This window comes from Mus caroli, chromosome 6 (genome assembly GCF_900094665.2).
Source record: "Mus caroli chromosome 6, CAROLI_EIJ_v1.1, whole genome shotgun sequence".
Lineage (NCBI taxonomy): Eukaryota > Metazoa > Chordata > Mammalia > Rodentia > Muridae > Mus > Mus caroli.
This window is the reverse complement of record NC_034575.1, coordinates 19,828,390-19,855,747: the sequence shown is the minus strand read 5'-3', so window position 1 is coordinate 19,855,747 and position 27,358 is coordinate 19,828,390. Positions and strand designations below refer to the sequence as shown.

Sequence of the window (27,358 nt, the reverse complement as noted above, 5' to 3'; positions counted from 1 at the left end):
TTATGAGCATCATCATATCATTCTTGAGCTTCTCTGCCCACTAAATTATCTTTATGGAAAGAAGACCGTATTCCCTGAGAGTGTCACTCAAGACCACAACACAATGTCTAAGTGATGATAAATGGTCCCTGGCCACAGATGGAAACAGCTTGACTTCTCTTTGGTGGTCAAGAGATTGTCCTGGATCCGTTACATCACTAAGAACCCAGGAGTGCAAAGCAAATTCCTGCACTAATTTATTGAGATAAAATTATACTACCAAATTTCAGATGATAAAGGGGATTATAAAGAATTTGCTAAGATTTATACCACCACATAAATTGTGGAAAGCATGATTTAAATCAGGTTCAAACGGATTATAAATCCAAATCTACTACTCAAAATTATATGGGCGGCAGAGGAAGACAAAGTAGCTGATTTTCCTTATACACTTACTTTTCATTAAATAAAAGGTTTCACTTTCTAAAGTCACCATCACTCCAGCTTTTGGATCTACAGCTCAGTGGATCCTGGACTTTTTTTGTGGTTTGAAGACTGGTAGGGTCTATGAAGGAAGAGGTTGATGGTTGCGATGAATTGGGACCAGGTCCCTGACCTCTCTCTCCTAAGAAACCATACCGGTAGTATCATTCCCCATCAGAGAAACAGATACAAGTGAAGGGGAGGCTGGCAAAGTAGCCCTGCATTTCACCTTCTCTGATGAATTAGTTGACCCGGTCATGGCTGAGTTGATCCATCTGTTGAATGAGGTGGTTACATTGTAACCAATCCTTAAACTGCTACCTAGAAAACGTGCTTGAAACAACAAGTTTAATATTCATGTGTACACTGGTGTTTATATAATTAGAAAGAGAATAAAATTCAATTTAAGTATAATTGAAATACTCAAGTAAGAAAATGATGTGCATTGCTTTGTTCTTTTAAAGCTGGCTCTAAACAAAGTGTAGCAAATAAGGTAACAGGTTCTGTTTATGTTGTGACACATATGTTGATTTATAAGGCCTCTCAGGGGAACTCATAGGAGAGAAGAGTGTCTATCTGTCCCCTAACACCCTTCTTAAAAGGATGCAATTCCCTTTAAAGTCAATTATGTCACAACTGAATGCTTTGATAACCTGCTAGAAATAGCAGACACAGTGTTATTACAGAGCTAGAGGAAAGGGAAACCCCCGAGGGGCCACTGGCCTCTGTCATTTCTCTACAGTCAGCCCCCTCATATCCCTCATAACAGTGACATAGGAAATTCTCTGCCATCACAGCTAGGTCAGTGTCTGATGCTCTTCCCCTCACTATGAATTCTCCATCCTCAGAGGCCTCTATGTGGTAACTTGCAGGGTTCAAATGGAGGTAATGAGCTGCTTTCCATGTCTTCCGTACACACCTCCCATTATTCTTGCAAAGGTGACAACTGCACACCTCAGCCGCTCTGGTCACATTGATTATGTAGTTGCCAAAATCAGAATTCACAAAGCGGTTCACTTTCGTACAGTTCTCCTGAAAAGGTTTAAAGAAAAAAAAAAAAATGGATCAGAGGTTATAGAGCCAGAGGCAGCTCTTTAGACTGAACTAAAAGGATGGCTTTGTCCTACCAAAAGTAGGTTATCTCTTGAATTCTACTGTAACACAAAGATCTCAGATCGGAAACAAGAAAGGCCCTAGAGGCAGAAAATGGCCTAGTTAGTCAAAGTAGCTGAACCAGCAAGCTAGCCTAAGTCAACATGTAGATCCTTGCCTTCTTTCAAGTCATACATTGCTCTCTCTCTCTCTCTCTCTCTCTCTCTCTCTCTCTCTCTCTCTCTCTCTCTCTCTCTCTCTCTCTTCCTAACTCTCAAGGTAATGAGTAGTGTGAGGCAGAAAGAAACAGACACAAAACAGCATCAGCATCAGAGCAGATGCTCCAGGCTATTTCTCAGAAATGAGCAGTTCTTTCTGGTGGTGTTAGAATCTGAGTTGTCACATTTACTATTTATTGTAGACCCTCCCACCTGTAGCATTCTGAACTTCTCTGTTAAGTATACTTAAACATAACCTGTGGCAGGTTGTACATTCCTACATACAACTAGACACAGGAAAGCTGGTAACACTATATCATTTGTGTGTGTGTGTGTGTGTTTTCTAGTACATGTTCTTCCTAGAGGTCACCTTGGTTAGATATGCTGTTTCCTGATGAAGCCCCATGAGTCCACAGTTGAACCTCTGGTTCTCTGTATAAATGCCCATAGATGTGTGTGATAGCTATTCTTCTTCATCAACTTGACTAAATCTGGAATTAAATTAAAACCCAAATGACTGGGCCTACACCTGTGAGAGATTTTTTTTTCTTAATTAAATCATTTGAATTTGGAACCCACTTCCAATCTGGATCTTTGAGGTGGGAAGGTCCACCTTCAATCTGAACCACATCTGCAGGCAGTCTAAATAAAGGACATGAAAGAAGGGAGCAAGCTGTCTCTCTGCCTGCTTGCTCTCGCTCTCACTCTTACTAACAAGTCCATTCCTTTACTGACTTTGGGGCCCTACTTCGTCGGGATTCTGATATATACTTAAGAGAAGCTGAGGCTTCCAGCCTCGTGAACTGAACAACTACTGGATTCTTGAACCTTCTGTTGGTAGACAGCCACTGGTGAACTTCAGTTGTATGGATGTATATATGTATATATGCATATAGGTGTGTGTGTGTATAGATACACATATATATGTACTCAATGAATATATGTATATACTATATTAATATATTATATGACCATATAATCATTATATATTATATGACCAATCATTATATAAGTTCTGTTGCTCTAGACTCTAGAGTTCAAGAGAGCCCAGCTGGCTTCTCTATAGGGAAAAACAATACTTTCAATAGGAACACTTAAAAGTTATCTGTTTCTACTTCCCCAGATAGGATACAACATATTTCATGCAGTGGTCCAATGCAATAGATCTAGCTTCAGAGAAATCTGTTGTGATCAATAACTGTTCTGCTACTAACTAGCCTAATTAGCTGTCACCCTGCTTGATTTCCCCTCTTGTCTCCTTGTCTATGAATGAGTAGTCACTAGCTGGAATGACCATTATGTAAGCAGATCCAAAGCAAACAAACAGAAAACCTTACTCTCTTAGCACATGATAAATATCAAAGAAATATTTGTGTTATGATCTCTATCTTCTCAAAGTTAATATTTTTAGACAAATCTAAGTGCTAAGCACTGGTTTTAACTTTTATCCCAAAACTGGCTTGCTATGGGAATAAAGAGAGCTTTGATTAGAGTAATCTCTACAGGAAACAGAACAATATACCCCTGAGGTACTGACTTACCTCAGATGAAGTTAGATTCATGTCTCCCCAAACAACAATGCCTGCTGCTCCCAACGCAGCACTTTCTCCTATGGTACTAATTAGATCTTGCTGGATGGAAGAGAACGGAGTTAATTAGTCATTGGAAGATAAATCAACTCATCAGGAATTAAGATTACAGGCTGAGACAAATTCTCCCTAGAAATCATCCCCTGTTTCCTTAAAGGAGCATAAATGTAAAGTAGACTGATGCTTAGAGAGTGTGTGTGTGTGTGTGTACAACAGTGTGTGTGTGTGTGTGTGTGTGTGTGTGTGTGTGTGTGTGTGTGTGTGTGTGTAAACAATATAAATCAGGCTAAACTCAAACTCATAGATTGTCCTTGCCTTTGCCTGCATCTGAGTACCTGGATTAAGAATGCATGCTACCATGCCTGGCTAATATAAATATTTTGAAAGAAAATATACTATATTTTAATAGGCAGTATTATTTTTAAATAATTGGTGTAAAAATAGTCACCAAAAGTCATTTCCTCGAAGTTGACTGGACGCATTTACTTACAAGCAAGGATATAAATGCATAAACAGAATATAAAGATTTTCCTGTTCCCAAGACACGCCTTTTCTTCACCAGCACACTCACTCAGGCGGCTTCTTGTCCTTTTGAATTCAATCCAGGAAAATGTACAGAGCTTAATGTCTCCATACTCTGACGTCCAGCCTTTATATTTGGCCCCTGAAACTATATTTTATTTCAAAGTATTGGACATAACGGGGTTTATCTAAGAATCACCTAGCAATGACAAACCCACAAGTGTTTCTCCAAATATGGTTAAGATAAAGGATATCAAGGTTTCAGAAGGAGGAATTTGTGTTTTATCATTTAAAGACTATCTCAGTGCCTAAACACAACTGTGGACGTAGGAAATATAAGGGAGAAATAAGAGATGGGTATATGTTGTTGGTTTCCTAGCTTTTTAAATTGTAAATGTATTCTCTCTATTCTGGATATTAATCACAACCTTTTACTCCAGGGATAAATTTCCCTATGTGGTAGAAAGTGGTTAGATTAAAAATACAAGCAAAAATATCAAATTGTTTTTTACTTTGGCCATCTTATCATAACATTCAATATCTGGGATATTACTCTTTGTCTGACACTTCTACAGTACATCAACCAGATTAATGTCCATCTTTACAAAGTTTTTTACAGACATTTTTCTGGAGATTTTTAAAATGTGAAGAGGGAGTTAAGTTTAAACTAATTTACCTTTCTGGTTCATATCCATTTCTATTCTCCAGGTCCATATTATCAGACAGCCCACAGAACAGGAAGGGGAGGCTCCTTGGGGGCTCAAATGAGATGATGTACATTTAAGGGTGTGGAAAATTGTCAACCTTCTGGTAAATGCAAGCAGAAGAGGAATCACCCATGCAGTGCCCAGATTGTAGACTGCAAGATGTATATCTGTTGACTCAAAGATGGAAGTAAGAAAAATGCAGACCACTGACTTGAAACAACCTTGAGACTAGCAAGATGATAGTCACACAGTATGATCAGAAGCAAGTCTCCAAGCGCCTGCATAGGATTAAGGAGATTATCAGAGGAGGGATGGGACACAGCATTTACATCTTGTACTAAAGTCATTGATTTACATTCACTAAATATGGAAGTTACAGATTTATGTGGTGACAATCATACCTTCTAAGGTTATATTAGTTTAACTGTACCATTCCTTTGGTGTCATTATGAGGAAAAGGTTTACTGGGACAGATTAAAGACATAGCAAGTCTTTAAGCTCATCTTGACCAAAGATAAGGAGGCAGTATTTTTAAAAAGTGATTGTCATATTGATTCACTGTAATCTGGCAGAGATCAAATTGATAACTGAATCATGGACCAGGTAAAGTCTGGAGATCAGAAAAGCAAAGACACTAGGGAAGCCATCAAGAAAATGCCTTTGGCAGTATACAAGGACCACCTAGGAGTTGGAGCCTCATAAATAGTAAGAAGAAAGGAACAAAGTAGTTATAGCAAAAATAAGCCTCTGGGTCCCAGTATCATCTCTGGTCTCTGGGTCCCAGTATCACCTCTGGCCTCTAGCCTCTGGCCTCTGGCCTCTGTGCTGTTGCCCATGATCCTCAGATTCAAATCATTGTTTCAGAAGTTGATAAGTACTTTGGTTACAGGATAAAAAGAATGAAGCCAGTCTGAAATTAATCAGAAAATGTCCTCCGTTTATGCTAGCTAGTTTCATAGTGCCAAGATAGCAAGCAGGCCACTGGTAGAAAAAAAAAAAAAGAAAAAGGCTTCAATGTCCTTACCTATTATAGTGGTGGGTAATACTGACCACCCAAGCAAGATCCACCCACTAGTACAATAATGTCACATCTGTCAGAGGAGTAGTCAGCCACTTTGTGCTTAGATTTATAGCCCACTCAACAGGAGGAAATTCATGTCTAGGAGTGAACACCTGGTCAGAGGCCTGTGGCTGGTGAGGTCATAGGCCTTAGACATAAAGCTATTACTAAACTTTTTGATCATATTGCCAGCCTGTCCTTAATCACCTGTATTTATTATATTCATAAATATATGCTATTCTTAACTTCAGTCAGAGGAGCTCCTTTTGGCAGTGAGCAGTGATACAAACAAATTCATAATTGTTTCAGCATTGAGAATAAGAATGTATGAGTGTCCAACCCTAATTGGGACATTATGTCAATCCTCCACACCCTCTACCATTCTAAGGTTTAGGGAGCTCTATGGAAGTGGGGACAGAAAGGGTGCAAGAGCTGGTAGGTGAGAAGGAGGGCTTTGAAATGCTGCCCTCTCTACATGGTATGGCTACTGCACTTATGAGCTCACTGCAGCTATGGTTTCCTGAACAAGACTGAGCTATTTAAAATTCTAGTCTAACAGGGCAGAGCACCCATGTGGTTCCACCCCTACTTGAAAAGCTGTTGGCAGTTGGTGGTTGTTGGAGAGATGGGGAACTATTTTAATATGAGGATGTAGCTACGAATAAGTTGCTAATGACCCCATGGATGGTCCCATTCCCGTAGACAAGCAGATAGTGAAAGGCCAGATGTTGGATTCAGACTCCATCTTAGAGAACCTGACCTAAGGTTGAACTCTCTAGCACCAGTTTCCAGGTTACTCCCCAACAAACCTGTGTCTCCAGGTTACATACAAGCCTGGCCCTGGCACTTCACTTCCTAACAACCACCTATCAAGAGGAAAGCAGAAGTTAAGTTTATGGTTTGGCTCCCAGCACCAGCCAATTATTTTAAAAGACAACAAAATTCCATAAGAGTTCCCCAATCAGATGTGGGCCAGGCTAGAAACACCCTTGCTTGCTTACCATTTCCTATAAAATCTTGTCCTGGCTGAGAGCTCAGGACTTTACCCTCCTGTCCTGCTGTGTCACAGATGGAGATATGGCCCATAAAAAGAGCCTAATGTGATTGCATTGGAGTTGGCTCCTTAGTGGTATTTGGGGGCTCACAAACGGGCACTGAATGGGCTAAGTGTGTTATTTAAAAAGAGCCTTGAAATGAGAGGGATATGTATTGAAGGGAAGACCAAGGAGACTTGAAGGGCAAAGTGCAACGTGGATACAATCAAATTACATTGTATACATTTAAGGGGGCAAAAAGAAGTAAAGGGTATCATACTTAGATTTTGACCCCTGGTGCTTACCAGAATTTATATTAGAAAGTAGTGTACTAATAGGAGTCATAATGAAATAACAGAGTCACTAAGGAACTTACTTTATATGATAACCCAGAAATTACTTACAGAAAAACATTTAAATCCTCAGCCTCAGAAACACCTTTCATTGTTTTTATAAATCATGACGTCACATTATGTCTAGATTGAATTTATATGTTGGTCGTGCAGGCCATCTTCTCAGTGAAATGAGATATCACTGCCTCTGTATTGTTCTCCCAAGCTGCCTAAGATTCTCAGATAGACCATGGTGAAGTTCAAGGCTTTGATACTTGTTTTAAAATGATAGTTATTCCACATGTATCTCTGAGGTGATTCAAATTTTCACACACCTTTTTTTTTTTCTTAATCATACTTCTGTTAGATTAGATCAGTGGAGTAGATAGTCCCCACACCTACTCTCTGGTTGTTTTGTTTTGTTGGTTGGGGTTGGGGTTTTGTTTTGTTTTGTTTTGTTTTGTTTTGTTTTGTTTTGTTTTGTTTGTTGTTAACAACCAAGACTCTGGGTTCTGGGAAGGTAAAGAGATATGCTACCCAATCCTAACTGTATGTGTGCATGCATTCTAAAATTCAGACATATTGGAGAAAAATAATGGAAGCCCTTCATAGTCATTCAGAGTTTGGAACAAATGAACAACAGATTTTTTTAATTTATGAATAGAAGTTTTTTATGATAGGTTGAATGCAGTGGTGGGAATGTTGATATTTTTAAACACTCGAATAGAAGCTCCCCTTTCAAGCCGGGCGTGGTGGCGCATGCCTTTAATCCCAGCACTCAGGAGGCAGAGGCAGGCAGATTTCTGAGTTCGAGGCCAGCCTGGTCTACAAAGTGAGTTCCAACACAGTCAAGGCTACACAGAGAAACCCTGTCTCAAAAAACAAAACAAAACATAAAATAAGCTCTCCTTTCAGAAGGAGATGAGGCCTAAATGCTGGTGGTGATACTTTCCTGGGAAGGAAAAGTAGCATTTCTAAGCCATCACTATTTTAAAAATGTTACCTGAGCTATGTGCAATATGCAGAATGTACCAGCACACTAAGCTGTCTTTCCAAATGAACATTGTTCCTTTACAGTTTAGAGTTCCTTTTTCCAAAAATAAATGAATCATCACTTTAAAAAGGGAGATTATTATTTTACATATAAAGTTAAAATACACTTTCTGATATATATTTAGCATATATATTATAATACATAAGATTATATATAAATATATAGTATGTTTTAATTTTCCAGTGTCATGGTTGTTCTGTTAAAGTTGATATAGCTTTTCCAAACCTCCCAAAAGTGACCTCTTGCCATTCTTGATTCAATTTTTGCAGCTTATTTTGGGAGTCACTGTGAGTTTCAGCTGTGGGTGAAGACTTTCACCTTCTGCATAGTGTTGGAAACATAGCATTTTCTCTACCTCCCACTGATGCACAGCTTCTCCTTTGAATGAGCATGCATAGTAAAGCCCATACCTGAGGGTTTCCTAAGCACCCATATGAGGCTGTCAAGATACAAGAACATCTTTTATCTTGTAGCACAGGCTACTCAACTGAAAGTTATAATAAGGAGAGAAAAGAAATGTCCCTGTTGAACTATCTCAAACCCTTTGATGGTGAGTAAAATGGAGAAATATTATTGCATCATAAATGCAATGGCTGAAACAGGGTTCAAGTCTTCTTGGTGAGGAAATATGTAAACGTTAGTACCCACATCCACCCTTTTTCCTAGAAGCTACTATTTAAGTGATTAGAGCAGCAATGGAGAGAAAATCAGGCTGAAAGTCACTTAGTTTAAAGCTTGCTCTTCTGGACCTTTCTGAGTGAAAATAATCAGGCACAAAGACAGTCCTCTCAGAGTTTTAACCTGGGTTGCAAAACTGTTCATGGTTAACATTGAATTTCCAGCCAAGCCCACGCTACTCTGCCAGATTTCCACTAGCAGGTCAGTGAAACAACTATATCTAACATGGATCAGTCTACAAAATTACAGATTTTCTTTGTATTTAGAATGTCTTTCATTCTACTTTTACATGTATGGCCAAACCATCCCATTTTGAAACATCCTCTCTAATTTTTTAACCTGTGACAAACTATTTTAATAATCTCCCACGATAACCAGTCATAGGGAATTCAGTAGCTTCTAGCATCAGATGTCAGGGTTTTGTTTTGTTTTGTTTTGTTTTGTTGTTTTGTTTTGTTTTTTTACCTCTCTGTGTCCTTTAAAAGGAATGATAATAAGAAAGATAACAAAATTTAGTGTCCAGGAAGGAAGAGTCTAAGCAGGTCAGTAGTCTAGAAAAAAATAAGATGCTAGTTTTCCACTAACTGGGTATTCTTCAAAGGGCAAAAATAACAAAGAAATGTTTCTTTTAGATACAGAGGAAAGTCTCTACTATGGGGCAAGGAGAGTCTTACCTTAGAAAGGAAAAGTAATGGTTCCTCTTTGTAGCCCAGCTGTGTGTAGACAAATACAGGCAGAGCATAATCCTGTGATGTCATGGTGGAAATCCTCAGTGACTCACGCACCCGAAATCGTGAGAAGTGCAAAGTGTTTTCACTGTCTGCAAAGGATTTCCTAACACTGACAGCCGGATACAGGGCTGTACTGCTGTTCCAGAGCCAAGAGAGGTCGTTGTTCCTCAAAACTTCCTCTTCTGGGCATGACCCAGTATAGTTTGTGGCATAAACATTATAATTGTGGCAATCAGGATATAAATAATAACCCCAAAGGCCCTTGGGTCTGCTCTTACTTCCCAATTTGATAGTTTCCTCCATGAAAGCTTTTGCACTTTTCTCAAAAGTTGCCTTGGCTGAATATTCGATATCAGCAGCAGATATGTTCTCTTTCATATCAGAAATAAGAGTTCTTGACTTCTGTCTGTAGATATCCTTTGTGTTCCAGTTCCGGGCCCACTGTGGGCGCCAATATTCCCAGTCTATAACAGCAAGTCCACTGAAATTTTCAGAAGGTATGTAATAATTAATATCCTGGGCAGCTTTTTTCAGGTGTACTTGTAAGCTTGTGTTTTGGGGAAGACCACCATTGATGGGTACCCCTTCTGATGTATACCATGGGTAATATCCCAATCTGTTGGCATAAAATATAACAACATTTTGCCCCCTGTCTTTGAGCCGAGGGCTTCCAACCATCTGAAACACTTTTAAGTTCAGTGATAAATTATATTTTATCAAACACAGGTCTGTTGGAGCATTCCAAGCAGCAATAAATGGTTTCCTTTGATAAACTGGAAGTCGGGCAGGTTTTAGGGATGAGATAGACTTCAGGATAAGAAGCGTGAGCAGCCCCGATGTAAGATGTACTGGTTGAAAAGCACAGAGTCTTAACTGTCCTTCAGGCAATAGTTGCATGATAAGATAGAACCTTCACTACCTCTTCTTCAACGTAATCCAAAAGACCTGTGGAGAAATTTAGCTTTCTGTTAGTAATTACTTCCAAGAGGAGAGATGCTGTTACTATTTATTTATATTTTCAGAGCACAATTTATTTTAAAGTTAAAGAAATTCTGATGAATGGATTGAGATGTAAAATCAAGTGTCATGATCAGGTTTCTACTCGGGGATAAGCAAAAGGATTCAAAAAGTGTCCAAGGGTTACAAAGCCTGTATGTCCACAATAAAATATGGATAAGATGTGAGGTTTATGATGAAAAACAGATGCGAAATAATATTTACAATCACTTTGGAAAGCTTCCCAGTATCAGGCCTTACACTTCAAATGCTTTAATTGCTTTATTATAACAATTATGTAACAATCTGTGATTGCACTTTTATTTCACAAAACAGGAAACTAAGACAGAAATGGAGTGTTCTGATTGATGTCCCCTTACATGAAAGATGAGGCTATGCAAGCAAATACTAGAGAAAATGCTAGCTAGGTTAGGGGAGTGATTGCTCGGGCTGTGAGGGATATAAGAGAACCGCGGTCAGTGGCAAAGAACACTGCGATGGAGGTGCACTCGGGATGGGTGAGTAAGAGATGGAGAGTTGTCATGTCTCCTTTTCAGTCTTCTGGAAAAAACTACAAAAGAATTATGTTTAGGTAACCACAGCAAAGACCTGATTGATGTAAAGTTCTGTTGGACCATGGAAATAGTCTGCTTAAGTATACCACCATGGTGTTAAGACATTTGCTGATTAAGTGCCCATGACACAGCTTCCTTTCCCCTTCCTCTGTGGTGAATTCTGTTCCACAGGTTTTGGTGAAATGTGGAGTGACGTAACTATTGTTTAGTGGTTTGATAGGTTACTTAGAGTTTTTATTCACTTTAGTATGCTAGACCTGAAAAATGCTATGGGTTTTGGTGGGTGACCTCTGGTGGTTAAAATGATAATTACCTACAATCCTGAAATTGTCCTAAGTCAGGAGTCACAGGAAGAGCCTCTCTCACAGTTTCTGGTTTGAAATAAAACCTACCGTATGTGAACATAAAAGTTCTGTACCCCGGGAACAATGTTGGCACAAAACAACGGAACCATGGACATTGGATGGACAAAGAAAAGTGTGTGTGTGTGTGTGTGTGTGTGTGTGGTGTGTGTGTGTGTGTGTGTGTGGTGTGTGTGTGTGTGTGTGTGTGTGNGTGTGTGTGTGTGTGTGTGTGTGTGTGTGTGTGTGTATGCAAGTGCACTTGCCTACTCATGAATGTGGGAAGGTCACTGTCCAATGTCTTTATCACTCACTCTCTATCTCAGTTTTTAAGACAGAAAGAACCTCTTTCTGAACCTTAAACTCATTAATTCATCTACATTGCTGGCTAGTGCCCTTAAGGATTCCACCCGTCTACATTCCCTCAGTGCTGGGGTTACAGGTGAGTTCCATGGCACCCCTTTTATGTAGGTTTTGGGCAATCCAAATTCAGGTTCTCACACTTCTGCAACAAGTGTTTTTCTCACTGGACCATCTTCGCACAAGGTGGGAATTTGATCACACCATATCAACATCACCCCTTAGACTCTTTGAATCCCAAGATCTCAATTCAAAAGCTAGAGTAGGATGTATCTAAGTGGTTTTATTGAGGTCCAAATCAGCATCCAAGCTCCTCATAAAAGATGGGAAAGCATTTGGACTTTGGGGCTTATTTAGTGAAACAATATTTTTAAAGTCCTAAAGTAAACTGACACATTCAAATGTCATTTTTTAATTAAGTATTTTTAAAAGGTTTATTTATTATTTATATAAAAGTACACTGTAGCTCTCTTTAGTCACACCAGAAGAGGGCATCAGATCTCATTAGGGATGGTTGTGAGCTATCATGTGATTGCTGGGATTTGAACTCAGGACCTTCAGAAGAGCAGTCAGTGCTCTTACCTGCTGAGCCATCTCACCAGTCCTAATTAAGTATTTTTATCCATTGGCTAAACCAATGCGGCCTGAAGATGAATAACCCTACAAACATACAGCTGATCTTTGTGCTTCAGATTTCCTCAGGTCCCCTTCCCCTCACCCTATCCATGCAACCTCAGCCCCTGCTTCTGAGCCCTACTATATCTCAACCTGTTGAAGCCCAGATCACTGCCTGACTACCACACCTAATCATAATCATCCCATAGCAACCTGCTTTTGCTTCCTGGCCTCCTCATCCTCCTCTCATGAGGACCTATTTCTTTAAACACATCTTTAATTAGTGGAATTGAGGACGACTTGATAATGTATTGAAGGTATAGATGAGTAGGGACTTTAACCTGGGCTTGTCCCCTAAATTCTGTCATCTCTTTCTCTCTGCTTAGGAACCAGTTTTATTTGGAACGTAGGAAAGCCATCTGTGAAGACATTTTGGAGACCTTTAAACAAAAGAAAAAGGAAATAGGTTTCTTGTCAGATCTCTTCGCCCCATAGAGAAGGACATACCCAAGAAAGTTTCTTTTTGTTTTCTTTTCTTTTCTTTTCTTTTCTTTTCTTTTCTTTTCTTTTCTTTTCTTTTCTTTTCTTTTCTTTTTTCGAGACAGGGTTTCTCTGTGTAGCCCGTTTTGTCCTGGAACTCACTCTGTAGACCAGGCTGGCTTCGAACTCAGAAATCTGCCTGCCTCTGCCTCTCAAGTGCTGGGAATAAAGGTGTGTGCTTTCTTAAATGATACACTGTGATTTGGGGCTTCACACTTCTGATGTTGCCCACTAAAAGATGAGCACTGAGAAGGTAACAGAAAGATGAGATGTGTTTCTAGGACTCTCCACAACTGGGTCCTACTTACCACTTTGGTTCACTCTTCCAGATAGCAAAAAAGGTGAATAGCTATTCCTTGGGTGGAGACAGGTCTGATACATATAGACTGGAGTTAGTGAAGAAGCCAATCTCCTCTCAGCAGAACAGTTGTGATAAACTATGTTTAAAAACCTGAAATGAATAAACCAACACTCAGAAGCTGTTGAAACCATGGAGCTTAACGTCTGATGGGGGTAATTTCACAGGCTACCAAAGATATGCTAGTTCATTGCCAAGCCACAATAAAAATGAGTCAGTATAAGTCCCCCTTTAAATCTTGTTCAAGCATGGGAGGGGTTGGTGGCACGGTTGCAATGCACAAATACCAAACACATCTGTTGGGGAGGAACGAATGACTCCAGGGATGGTTTTGCTCTTGTCGTTTCCTGTTCATTTGCTTGTTTTCAGGCTCAGGAATGAAACCCAAAGTCCTGCACATAATCACTCTTGTTTATTCACACATTTATTCTCTCTGACTATCTCCCGCCTTCCCACACTTAGATCCCCTTCAAGTCACCCACCAAAGTAGAAGTCCTACAAATAGTTCTCTCTGGCATCATTTTGCCCATGATGCCTGAAGATATAAACATTCTGTCTCTTGCATAAGCAATAAGCCTCCCCGCCCCCCAATTAAGTACTTGGCCCGATGGTCTTTGAATCTCTGGACCCTGTGTGAAGGCAGAGGAAATTAGCATTCATTCAAGCAATATTTCAATAAGAAAAACTAAGGTTAGTTCTGGAAGGATCAGGATGACTATAAAGAAGTTTTCGTGATGACCCCGAAAGACTGTTGGTTCAAAGCATTATAAGTAGCAATCTCGTGGTGTTTTTAACAATTATCAATTTTTTAAAAACAAAAGTGAATATTTATATTTTCTTCTTTGGATCTGATGAGAAACAAATCCAGAGCCTTGTGCGTGTGCATGGAAAACAGCACTCTACCCCTGAACTACATTTCTACCTTTGTTTTTGTTATTTTTTTTTCTTGGTTGTGTTTAAAGTTTGTCTTATCTTTGTTTGGGAAGCCAGATCTTTCTTTGCACCAAGGTTGACCCTGACCTCTAATCTTCCTGTCATCATCTCCCCAGTGCTGGAATTAAACTATGTCTTAGTCTTGACTATAGCTTCTTTTTCTTTTTTCTTCTTTTTTTCAATCATACAGCAAGGATGGTGCTCATTAAGATTAGAGCAATTACCCAGCAAAGATTTTTAAAAGCATACACTCCCGACATCATGGTAGTGCATTGCAGAAAAAATCTAATGTCCTAATTTATAACCCTTCTTTTTCTTTTACATGATATTGGGGTTTCATTTTTAAATACCTTTTTAAGATGTCAAATGAAATCCATAAAGGTTAACAGAGATATCCTAGAGTTCCCAGTCTCTTGGGAATCCAACAAGTGTGATTTTTACTTTCAAACTCTCAAAGAAGGTATAGTTCATAGTGGTGTCTTATTGAATATTATAAAGTACATAAATATTTATCAAGCTGAAAGGCAGAGTAGAATTGGTGATCTCAAAGCTGCACCCACAACTCTGCAGTAGTAAGTACTAGCTTGCGGTCCAATAACAGTTTACTGGAGCAAGAGCCTGTAAGAGGTATGCTTTTTCCTTATGAAGTCCTTTCATTTTAAATGTCATAGCTTAATGAGCTGGGTTTTTGCCTGCTCAAAAAAAAAATAGGTAGTAGATAGATAGATAGATAGATAGATAGATAGATAGATAGATGTTTCTCAATTGTTTTTCCCCATAATTTTTAATTAAAAATTTAGCACCAATTGTATTGTAATACAATCCATTTTATTACTGTCTCTTGAAGGCCCATAATTTATAAGTATGTTCTTAATTTATTATAAGTCTCTTTCACATCATGATCAGAGAACACCAGTATGCCTTCTTTTGAACAAATTTTAGAACTATTGTAATATCTGTGTTCTATAAAACTTTCTTTCTATTCTTCTGAAAAATACACTTAACTTTGTAAATATATATTGACCAGTTCGGTGTCTCCTGTTACAAAGCTACTTCCTCTGGGTGAAAACCTGCCCTCTTAGAGGGAGTGTTGGTATTCACAAGGCTCCAAAATTTCACAAGAAATTCATAAGAAGTGCAAAGCCACTCCACAAAGCCCTGTAATTCACAAATCGCTGCTGTGGAGGATACCTCTCAGTGGTGAACATGCATGCAAGTTGCCAGGGGAACTTGTTGTACTGCTTTTGTGAGTAATCACCCACCATCTGGACGCTGTGGAGTGGGGGAAGCTTCTTAGTGATAGGCAGGTGACCAAGAGTCATTCTGGTTCTAGAAGGTAACTTCTTAACTCTGTTCTTATAAGCATCCCCAATAAACTCATTGGTTGATCAAAGCTAGATTTGGGTGAGAATCTGACTTTGGTCTGTTGCGGTTCTCTATTTGGAAAATACAACATTTCTATGAATCTCCTCAGTAATAGTCACATAATACTTGTAAATGGAAATTTCACTGTTTTTCAGGATGAGAAGTCACACTTCTCTGCGAAGCAGAACTATTTTATGTTTTTAAGAAATGCAATCTAAAAGAGAATATAAACTCTGATTCTCTAGCATAAATATGTGGGGTCCTGCTCACTCCTTGCCTCTGAAATGCAGTGTCACACTCCCTGGTTGAGTTCCCTTGGGGACAGCTTTCTTATCCCACACAGTCATCTCACTGAATTGAACAGATTACGGGCATCTTACAGCTATGTTCTGGCAGCTCATATGTAATTGATGCATGTCTGACCTTACAGTGTTCTCTGATTTTATAACCACCTTCTACCTGAAATAATTTCTCTCAGCCTTCAAGTACACTTGACAATAAGTTATCAAGTTCATTAAAGCTTCCTAGTCTGAAAATATTTTGGTACCTAAACAAAGGGTAATGAAATAATGTCCATATGTACTTATCTTAATATTTTAAGGTTTATATCTCAAGGGATTAGTTATATAGATATTTCATCTTTGTCTAAGTTCCTGGGCCTAGATGTTCAGCATCGTTTTTGGATTAATGAGAAATCCTTATGTTGCAACTGAATGTGCCAAGTTGTAGTTGCAAATAGTTTATGCTATCTTATAACCAGATCAATTAAGCTCCTGACAAAATAGCAAATAGTTAACTATTAATTTGTGTACACTTTTAAAGGTCACTAAATAACTGGATCTCTACTTTAGGTTTGGTACTTGTACATTAGTAAAGAAAGCGAGTTTCTATATTAGTGATAGAAACATAAGTTAATCATCAATTCAAAGGAAATAATACCCCTTCAAAAAGTTTCAACTTTTTACAATAAGTTTTTATTTCCCCTAGATTGCAAATTGCATTCCGGGTAGTTACAAGCCTTGCAACTTGAAAACAAATAAATTGCCAGATGGTGAGTGGTGTACACCTTTAATCCCAGCACTTGGGAGGCAGATAATCTCAGTGAGTGGTTTGAGGCCAGCCTGGTCTACAGAGTGAGTTTCAGGACAGCCAATGCTACATAGAAAAACCCTATCTTGAAAAAACAAAACAAAACAAAAGTAGTAAAGTAATTTTGAATTCTAATTCCCCAATGCAATGTGAGAGAATCTTCTCACATGGGGAAGAAATTGAGAAATGTACAGAGCACCAGTTCTGAGCTGCACTGACATTACCGTAAGTAGTTTTGAAATAACTATGCCAAGACAGAAGGAATCCCAGACCGGAGTAGCCAGTTCTTGACACATCCGATATACTCTACCAAAGGAACATTGCTTCATGTGTTGTTGTCATTCCATCTCATGAAAGAATCTTAGAAAATATCTTACTAATTAGGAAGAGGGTTCACATAAACATGCTCACATACATATATTTTTCTAAAATAGAAAAGACAAAAGTACAAAAGAAAGTACGAAATGGTATGAGAAAGACAGCCGGAGACTGTTCTCTACCCAGTCACTTTCACAGTAACTGGATAAAATTTAAACTTATTTTTATGATAGAAACATATATTTTCTGAATCTTTCAATATTACATGTAACATTTGCTATAAACAGCGGCCCTCCAGTATTAATCATTATGTTAGATACAATAATTATAGAATAGATTACAAGACACTACTAAAGATTATGAAAAGTATTTTATTGAATAAACATACTGCTACTGTAATGGAAATTGCTAGCATGAGGAACTCTTTACCACTATTAATTATAAGATGATTAAAGTGTGTAGCTCTCTAATAAACCTGTATTAGAGCTGATTAATAGGCCTTCTTTGTGGAATACCATGTACAACATCAAAACTTAAGGCTGTGATACATGCTACAAAATCTTGCTTTTCAGAGAAACTATAAACATAAAAAAGAAGTAAGCCAGCTTGACTAAACATAAAAGTGAGAATATTTTCAAATACAAATATATAATGGATAAAAATTTAATTTAATTTACAAGTACCAGCAACAAATACATTTTTAAGATACTGAATTCCCAAAAGTAGTTTATATTGAAGAAAATACTTCAGTGAACAATAAAGTTAGCTAAAAAAAAGAAAATGGAATATTCAAGTAAGTGAAGATTAGTTTTCTTCTAGCTGTTGTAAGAAGACATTTTGAAAAACAATCTTTAAAAAAAATTTTTTTCAGACAGAACATAAAGTATAATTTACCTTTGCTTTTGTTTGCCTGCTGGTCCTTTATTCACCTGCTTCAGAGCAGTGGTTGAGCAGCAAGGATGCCCCACTGCTCCCGGAAGCCTGTCATTACAGGGCTGACTCAGTCCTCCAAGCTAAACAGGAGGCTTGCAGTAAATCTCTTTATAATCAAAGTCAGTCTCCCTTCAAACTACCTTAGTATAAAATGAGCATGCCTTTTTAAAAATATCCAACTTAAATCGTTGACCTGACCAGGGAGAAAAGAAAACTGATTGGGATTCCAGTGGGAGGCAGTCAAGAGGACTGTGTGGGTAAGATTTCCAGAATGAAGAGCAAAAGGCAGTCAAAGGCTTGGTGTACCCTGTGTTATTTTAACAAATAGACCCTCATGTGCTGGTCTCAACAAGAGAATAACTGACCCTTAGTGAGGCATTCCTTATTATCCTGGGAAAATGTATGAATGAACCAGAACTCGTGGCTCAAGGTGGTGAGTTGAGCTTGTCTTTATGTAATATGCCATTCTCTGTTCCCAGTATTAGACAAAATCAATACAAAGCTGAATACAAGAAACATGGGGTGGGTGGAAGGCAATTATTAGAGCTATCTGTTGAAATATTGCTTACAGATCTCAGAATAGCCAGACCTCTTTGTGCCGTTCCCAAAATTTGTAGAGTATCAATCAGGACTGATATCTGACCTCAGAATATTTAAACAGATCTTCCTCTATAAGGCTCTACTTTTGATTTGGACCAAATACAAAAGCATAGTTTAAATGCAGAAAGGTGGTCTCCCTAGTGAGCACAGAAAGCAGGAGTGACTGACTGTTGAACTCTCTGGGAATTGCACTCTTCTCCCAGGATAATTCCCTCCTTCCTTTGGTAATTATGGGAGTTCCTACCAACCTGAATGTTTTCCACTCACGTGCACCTGATGGAATGCTACTTGTCTGCATGACTCAGTCTTTATCTCAGAGATCTTCTCCCGTGCAGTACAGAATACTGTTGAGTAAGTAATTCAAGCACAGGAGTTAAATTCTTATGACAGATTTTTCAACTACTTGAGTACTTCACGTATATTATGACCAAGGATTACCAGACACATAATACTAACCAACAGTGTGAAAGAGAAGAAATTAAGAAAGTGAACAACTGGTTCTAGAGAACAGGGAAGGGAAGATGAAACTGTGGTAAAAAAAAAAAAAAAGAATAAAGTGTTGTGATGGCTATTCCTGGTTGTCAGTTTGATTACATCTGGAATGAACTACAGTCCAGAAATGGAAAGCTCACCTGTGACCCAGATCTTGAGGCTGGAAGGCACAGGCTTCTGACCCAGATCTTGATATGTAGAGTTTGATGCATAGTGACCATGATAAGCTTAGGTCAGGGCAAGTACCTAACCTAGTGCATGCCTTTAATCACAGGAGACTAAGGCAAGCAGATCAAGGCCAGCCTGAGACAAGGCTAGTTCTTAATCCAGGCAGCTAGGATGAAAGTCTTAAAGCCCATTCCCACAATGACACACTTCCTCCAATAAAGCCACACCTCCTAATAGTGCCACTCCCTGGACCAAGCATATTCAAACTACATAAGTATCAAGTCCACAGAAGAAGGATCCTGAGCTCAAGGCCACATTGCACAGAATAAGACTCTGTAGCCCTGTGTCAGAAAACAATCAAGCAATAACAAAGGCTAACATTTTTACAGAGATTTAAGGTGGTACTAAATGTGCTACCAAAACTAGACTACCATGAGAAAGGAAGAATGACATGTTACACCCCCCCCCCGCCCCCAAGAGCTCTGGGTTAAACTATAGAAAAAAAAAAAAAAACACAGTACAAAGCAAGAGTTTCATAAAAGCTTAGAATACTAGAGAGAAAGGCAACACAAGACTGATTCAACACAAGAGCCAGGATTCAATCCAATAGAAATGTCACAAATGAACAGAGGAAAAGAGAGGACTGAGCCAAAGACAGGAGTCTGTATTTGAAGACAAAATACATTCAAAAGACATGGTCAAGAAAGTCATTCACATAAATTCACTGAGAGCCAAGGGGTGTGACTATAACATTCTGTGTATGCGATGAAGATGTGCATTCTTTCTGTTTGGGAAGAATGAACAGTGTGGAATGGTGAGGGAGAAATATAAGTGGCTAACGAAAAGGCTTGTATCTAAAGGAAGACTGCTGTGCTTGTCTGTCCAACAATAAATAGAAGGTAAAGAGTGCTATCCCAACAATAAACTGCTGCTGCTAGATCATTCAGGTCAATCAAAGATGGGCGGAGGGGAAAGAGGGAGGGGAATTTATAAGAGTGGGATTGGGGTGAGAGGAAGGGATGGAGCCCCAGATGTAAATTGAGTAAATAAATTAGGGGGGAGGTAATTTGTAACCCCTCCCACAAGTTTTTAACACAATCTTTATCATCTTCTAAGTTTTCTCTTTACTGAAGTCACTTGTAGTACTTTGTTAGACATTGGGCCAACAGAGGATTCTTTTGTTCATTGCCTTTAGAAATATATCTAAAATAAATATGAAAGACACATATGTGTGTTTGACTTTGAGTTAAGCACAATTACTTCTCGCTTTCAGGAGGTGGCTGATGAGGTGCAGAGTCCGGGAATGCAAACGTATGCAAGCTAAAGGAAGAGACAAGGCCTAAAAACCCCTCGTAATCTGCATTGGACCTCAGGTTCACAAACAACGGTTTTAAAAATCTACGGTTAGAAACATGACCACTGGGGCTTCTGAGATGGCTCTACACTGAGGAGCACTTAGCTCTCAAAGAGGACCTAGATAGGGTTTCCAGAACCCACATGGCACCTCATTAGTGTCCAGAATTCCAATCTAGGGAACCTGAAACTCTCTTCTGGCCTCTGAAGGCACTGCACTCATGTAATGTAGATAGTTAAATATAAGCAAAACAACCCATACACATAATGTAAATATTTAAAAAACCAAAGTGTGGTATTGTTTTTATTTTATAATACTAGTGAAGTAAAACTCAATAGTTTATATTTATAAAATTGCAAATGCCTATCTAGGGTTACTAGCATTTCTTTTACTAATTGTTTTCCCCTTTCTCCCTAATAGACCAATACTTTCATATTTCCTAATTATTTCGGGGGCAGTTTAAACAGTGGGTTCTACCATTACTGTATTATTCACTGGTGGCTGAACACAACTGAGCATGTCTCTATTATTCTTTACCTGCTTCATTTCCTTCACCTACAAGACTATATTAATACTTAATATTTGCCTTTCCTGCTTTACTAGGAGTAGTTCAGTGTCTGAGCCCTGATAATAGTTGTTAAGTAATTTTTCATCACTGGAAGATTAGGAGGAGTCATTGCCTCTTTATGACATAGCAGGCAATTGAATACTTACGAAAAACATTGCATGCTTTTGCCAAAGGCTTTAGTTCCTGTAAATATAGGTTTTGTGCTACTGGAGACCAACAAAACAGGAGAACTTCTACATGTCCATCAATCTAGCTTCCGATACTGCTTCTTTACTTTTTACTTTTTCCCAGAATACATGGTGGAAGAACTAGTTAACGAAACAATGTTAGTATGAGAATCTGAATATGAGGTTTTATAAAGTTCTGTGTGGAAGTGGATGCTCACAGTCAGCTATTGAATGGATTACAGGGCCCCCAATGGAGGAGCTAGAGAAAGCACCCAAGGAACTAAAGGGAACTGCAACCCTATAGGTGGAACAACAATATGAACTAACCAGCACCCCGGAGCTCTTGTCTCTAGCTGCATATGTATCAAAAGATGGCCTAATAGGCCATCACTTGAAAGAGAGGCCCATTGGACTTGCAAACTTTATATGCCCCAGTACAGGGGAACGCCAGGGCCAAAAAGGGTGAGAGTGGGTGGGTAGGGCAGTGGGGGGGGGGTATGGGGGACTTGTGGTATAGCATTGGAAATGTAAATGAGATAAATACCTAAAAAAAATGGAAAAAAAATTAAAAAAATAAAGTTCTGTGTGTACTCCAGGATGATATCTACCTAATACTGCAAAATTTGGGACATACTAGACAGGAAAATACCCTTTCTTGCCTTAGAAAATAAATAATATTTAGGACAGCACACTCTATTAAGTCTTTGTGAAAATGTGTCTTTATGAAATAAAATTATTTGGAATATAGATAGGTTAAGTCAGGTCACCATAATGAAATTTTCAAATGAATTACCATCCAGTGACAATTGACAGACTGTTTGGGCATAGTATATTTCAATAAACCAAAAAGTATCAAACAAAAGAATTTCTGACATAAATCCTATTGTGTAGGAAGCTGGTAGAGTTCTCTTTTGGTATTGATGAACCAAATGTCCTCTGGATAAAGCTAATCATTGATGAAACCATTGGAAGAGTCATTTTCATCTCCATAGGTGAGTATCCTAGTGGTATCATTGTTGTTGTTGCTGCTGCTGCTGCTGCTGCTGCTGCTGCTGCTGTTTTGCTATTGTTGTGTTGCTTGTTATTTAAAAGTTTACAAGCCCTGAAATGCAGAGTTGTCTCTTCTGGGTTTGCTCCTTTTTATTTCAAGAACTCTTTCCCCAGATTCGTTCTTTTGGATCTTTGCCATTTTGCTTCTACTTTCCTTTTTGAAGACAAAACTTTCACTATGTTGTCTTGACTGACTTTAGCTCAGTTTGTAAGCCAAGCTGGCTTTGAATTTGTAATGGATCTCTGCCTTCCAGGTGCTCAGATTATAGGAGGAAACTGATATCTCGCTCCCTGATAGTGTTGACCTAATTCATCTGTTATCTGATTTTCTCACTATAAAGGCCTTATGTGACAATCTTTATACAATTTCCAGTGCTCTCTAGTACTTCCTAATACCTTAAACCTGTTTTCTCTTTATTCTACAAACTTCTATCGCTATCACATGTGTCTATTTACTGATTATTTATTCTTAATTTCTAAGATCCAAGAGGACAGGTCTATTCCTATTGCCCAGCATGAAGTTAACATCCAACAATTTGTATGAAACTTAAAACTAAACATTCTTTAGAAAATGCTTGAAATCAAAGAAAGATAATTTTTCTTCTCTTAAGTGTTTTTAAGGAAAAATTGCCATTGTAGTAGTGAATAGGAAAATAATTCATCCGAATCACAAATAAGGCCATGCCAACAATAACTGCTGAATTCAATCCACTTGCAGGAGCTTTGTTCTTTTCGAGATTTGGAGAGTGAGATCTGCAGGAGTCTCCATGCCAGCCATAGTAACAGTGGCACACAAATCCATTCTTCATATTCATTATTGTCTTCAACTTACTTGGGGAGGGAATGACAAATCTGAAACCCTTCTTTGACACATAATTCTTGTGGCTATCCTCAGGCATATGCAGATAAAAGGAGGATTCAGGTGTCTTCCGTACACATCTTCCATGACTGTTACATAGATTTTGACTACAGAGCTTTGCTGCCGATGTTACATTGAGAACATAGGGGCCCAATAGCCCATGAACAGCTTGTTGCACAGATAAGCAAGTCTCCTGTAGGAAAAAAAAATAAGAGATGCTTATAGAACAGAATAGAGTCTAGAGAAAAAAAACTCACACGTATACAATCAAGTGAACTTTGATAAGGGTGTTAATACCCAACATGGAAAAAACCAACTTGTTAACAAATAGTGTTGGGGAAAAAATTGTCTAAACAAAATTGAACCACTAGCTTGTATAACATACAAAACTTAACAAAAAGTGGATTAAACATAAACACAAAGAACCAGAAACTGATTAAACCTTAAGCAGAAAGTGTGCTTTTCTTCCTGCTTCCTGTCAACTGTTACAGCTTTTCTGCATAAGACCAGAAGCACCGGTGATAGAAGATGAAAGGAACAAGCCGCTATGTCAGACTAAACACTTCTGCATACAAAGGAAAAGCAAAACTGTCAACAGAATGAGAAGGAGTTATATACAAAGTTGTGGAAAAGATGTGCAAAGTCCCTATTTCTTGTGGTAACTAGCTACACATCTGGAATGTAAGTGACTCAAAATAACATACACAATAACTGAAAGAAACAAAACAAACAAACACACACACAAACAAAAAACAGTGTAGCCAGGTTTGATGGTATAGGCCAAATCTTTGCCTCAGCTACTTGGGAGGTGAGGCAAGAGAATCACAAGTCTCAGGTTTGAGTGACCTACAGAGTTGAGTTCAAGGCCCTCCCAGACAACTTAATAAGATCTCACCATAAAAACATGAAATAAAATGAAAGCCAAGGATATAGCTTGCTGGTATAGCCCTTGCCAAGCATGTGTGAGGTCTCAGGTTCAGTCCCCAAAGTATGGATAAGTAAACAGATAGGAGTGTGGTGGCAAGCATCTTTATTCCCAGTACTCAATTGGAAGGCAGAGGCAGGTGGATCCCTTTGAGTTCAATGCCAGACTAGTTTATACAGAAAGTTGTAGACCAGTTATATAATGAGATTTTTGTCTCAAGAAAAAAAAAAGCTGGCTAACTCGCTTTTATAAATAAATAATGAATAAATATTTTTTAATTCTCAGAAAAGTACAAATCAAAGGTACAATGAGACATTACCACATACTCGTAAGGTTGGGTACTATTAGGACGTATGTAGAGATTACATGTATTAATGACATTGTTTGGAACCCTTCTAGCCTGCTGATTCAAATGTAAAAAGATACAAGACGTATGGAATACAGTATGGAAGGTCTTTAAAGATTGAAAATAGAACTATCATATGCATGCATATATGTGCATATACTCACATATGGGCATATGTACAAAAAAAGTTTAAATTATGATCTGGAAGTGGCATCTATACATATATATTCAATGCAGGGTTATTCTTTGTAGTCAAGAACTGTAACTAATCCAAGTGTCCATCAGGAGATGTATGGATAATGATCATGTGATATATACAATGGAATATAATTCAATCTTTAAAAATGGAAGAAGATTCTGACATTTGGGGAAAAGCTAGTGACTACAGAAGATATTATGCTGAGTAATAAAAGAAGTGACAAAAAGCACCACAGTATGAGTCCACTTATATATGAGTTATCTACATCATCAAATCAATATACTGAAAGGTGCATGCGTGCTAGACAAACAAATGTTACCAATCTGTTGTATAACATGATATCTATAATTAAGAATTCTAGATTGTGACTTTCCAAAATTTTTATAAAATAAATGCTAGGTTAAATATTCTAACTACAAATTTTAAAAATAATCAATCAACTGTCATATAAATATAATTTTCCTTCCATGTACACTTTTATTATTAGCTATCATCAAACTAGAAAATAATTGTAAAGAATATATTCTTCATAATAATAAAATGACTTTCAATTTTTCATTATAACTTGTGTTAGGTATATATAACATCATTTTTTGACTAAAATTCCTGCATTCTAGTACAATTTTTTTAAATGAAGAAAGTAAGACTAAGAGCAGTTACTTAACATACCCTAAATTATACCCTTAGAATATAATAATCAGCTTCTTACTTTAGGCTGCCCAGTTGAAGATTATGCTTGTCCACCCTTCTGTTAGCCACAGAGTAGTATAAAGCTGGGTGACCAGTGTTCATCCCTACAGTCTTTGAGCTTTGTTAAAGCCAAACCAACAAACAATCAGCAGCCAACTGATATAAAAAAACATTTTGAAATGTTTTAAAATTGTGTTAAATTTTTAAAATCACTAGCTAGGACAGCAGTTCTCAAGCTGTGAGTCACTATGCCTTTGGTAAACTATCTCCAAAAATGTCTATTCATAACAGTAGCAAAATTACAGTCATGAAGTAGCAATGAGAATAATTTGATGGCCGGGAGTCACCAGAACATGAGGAACTATATCAAAGGGTCACAGCATTAGGAAGGTGGAGACCACTGACTAGAACGTTACACTAACAGAGAAATCACTACTGACCTTTGTATCCGAATATTCATATCCTCCCCACAATATTATTCCTGCTGCTCCCAATGCAGCACTTTCGCCAATTGTGTGCACTAAATCCTCCTATAAAGAGAAGGACCAGGAGAAATGTTTGTCAAGTCATGTTAAGCATTGCTTATTCATTAAGGTTGTTTTCTATAAAGAAACGGCTATCAAAGAGCTGGAAAAGGTGATTTGGGCATTTTAGATTATCTGATACTACTCCAGCATTCCAGGAAATACCCTAAATAATGAAGTTATAAAAATCATCTGGACCTGGGAGCTAAGGCTGTCCCACAGCCCTCTGCACTCAAACACTGCCCAGGAGAAAGCTGGTCTCCCCAGGAGTACTAACACACTTAAAATCACAGGATCACAGGCCCACAGGAGAGACAAGCACCAGTCAGAGACAGCACGACCATCTAACACCAGAAATAATCAGATGGCAAGAAGCAAGCTCAAGAACCTAACCAACAGAAACCATGACTACTTGGCATCATCAGAACCCAGTCCTTCCACCACAGCGAGTGCTGGATAACCCAAAACTCCAGAAAAACAAGATTTGGATTTAAAAGCACATCTCATGATGATAACAGAAGACTTTAAGATAGACATAAATAACTCCCTTTAAAATATACAGGAGGATGCTTGCAGTCATCTATAAGATGGAACACAGGGACCATAATGGAGAAGCTAGAGAAAGCACCCAAGGAGCTGAAGGGGTCTGCAACCCTATAGTTGGAACAACAATATGAACTAAACAGTACCCTCCAGAGCCCATATCTCTAGCTGCATATATAGCAGAAGATGACTTAGTCAGCCATCACTGGAAAGAGAGGCCCTTTGTTATTGCAATATGCCCCAGTACAGGGGAATGCCAGGGCCAGAAGCGGGAGTGGGTGGGTAGGGCAGCAGGACAGAGGGAGGGTATAGGGAACTTTCGGGATAGCATTTGAAATGTATATAAAGAAAATATCTAATAAAAAATTTTAAAAACATACAGGAGAACACAGGTAAACAGGTAGCTCTTAAAGAGGAAACACAAAAAAGCCTTAAAGAATGACAGGAAAACACAATCAAACATGTCGAGGAAAGGAACAAAACCATCCAAGATCTAAAAATAGAAATAGAATCAATAAAGAAATCACAAAGGGAGACAACTCTGGAGATAGAAACCCTAGGAAGGAGATCAGGAGTTATGGATGCAAGCATCACCAACAGAATACAAGAGATAAAAAAGAGAATCTCAGGTGCAAAAGATACGATAGAAACCCTTGACACAACACTCAAAGAAAATGCAGAATGCAAAAAGCTCTTAACCCAAAACATCCAGGAAATCCAGGACACAATGAGAAGACAAAACCTAAGGATAATAGGTATAGAAGAGAGTGAAGATCCCTAACATAAAGGGCCAGTAAATATCTTCAACAAAATTATAGAAGAAAACTTCCCTAACCTAAAGAAAGAGATGCCCATGCCAGGTGGGATGGCACACGCCTTTAATCCCAGCACTCGGGAGGCAGAGGCAGGCAGATTTCTGAGTTCGAGGCCAGCCTGGTCTGCAAAGTGAGTTCCAGGACAGCCAGGGCTAC

General features: G+C 38.4%; 2 protein-coding genes across 2 annotated transcripts in view; both read right to left on the bottom strand.

The window, feature by feature from the left end:
- Positions 1-667: 667 nt before the first annotated feature.
- On the bottom strand, positions 668-17,889 carry LOC110297024 (hyaluronidase-4). Its single transcript, XM_021165823.1, has 5 exons — positions 17,864-17,889; positions 13,215-13,357; positions 9,423-10,424; positions 3,314-3,403; positions 668-1,494 (listed from the first exon to the last, which is right to left on the bottom strand). The coding sequence occupies exons 3-5, from the start codon at positions 10,374-10,376 to the stop codon at positions 1,093-1,095; spliced, it is 1,446 nt and encodes a 481-aa protein (XP_021021482.1). The 5' UTR covers positions 10,377-10,424; positions 13,215-13,357; positions 17,864-17,889; the 3' UTR covers positions 668-1,092.
- Positions 17,890-22,075: 4,186 nt separating this feature from the next.
- The window catches only part of LOC110296548 (hyaluronidase-1-like), an 11,837-nt gene continuing 6,554 nt past the window's right edge, over positions 22,076-27,358 (bottom strand). The window contains exons 3-4 of the mRNA XM_021165249.1: positions 25,761-25,850; positions 22,076-23,353 (exon numbers count right to left, since the gene is read on the bottom strand). Of these exons, the coding sequence (XP_021020908.1) occupies positions 22,883-23,353; positions 25,761-25,850 (561 nt within the window). The 3' untranslated portion in view covers positions 22,076-22,882. The remainder of the gene's footprint in view (positions 23,354-25,760; positions 25,851-27,358) is intronic.

What these genes read in the sequence shown, in the direction of transcription:
- LOC110297024 (XM_021165823.1), bottom strand. Translation starts at nt 10,376, where the DNA reads ATGCAACTATTGCCTGAAGGACAGTTAAGACTCTGTGCTTTTCAACCA. An exon ending in CATTACTTTTCCTTTCTAAG is followed by an intron (nt 3,404 to 9,422) that starts GTAAGACTCTCC and finishes TCTTCCATCCAG; the next exon opens with CAAGATCTAATTAGTACCAT. An exon ending in TGAATCTAACTTCATCTGAG is followed by an intron (nt 1,495 to 3,313) that starts GTAAGTCAGTAC and finishes AAACCTTTTCAG; the next exon opens with GAGAACTGTACGAAAGTGAA.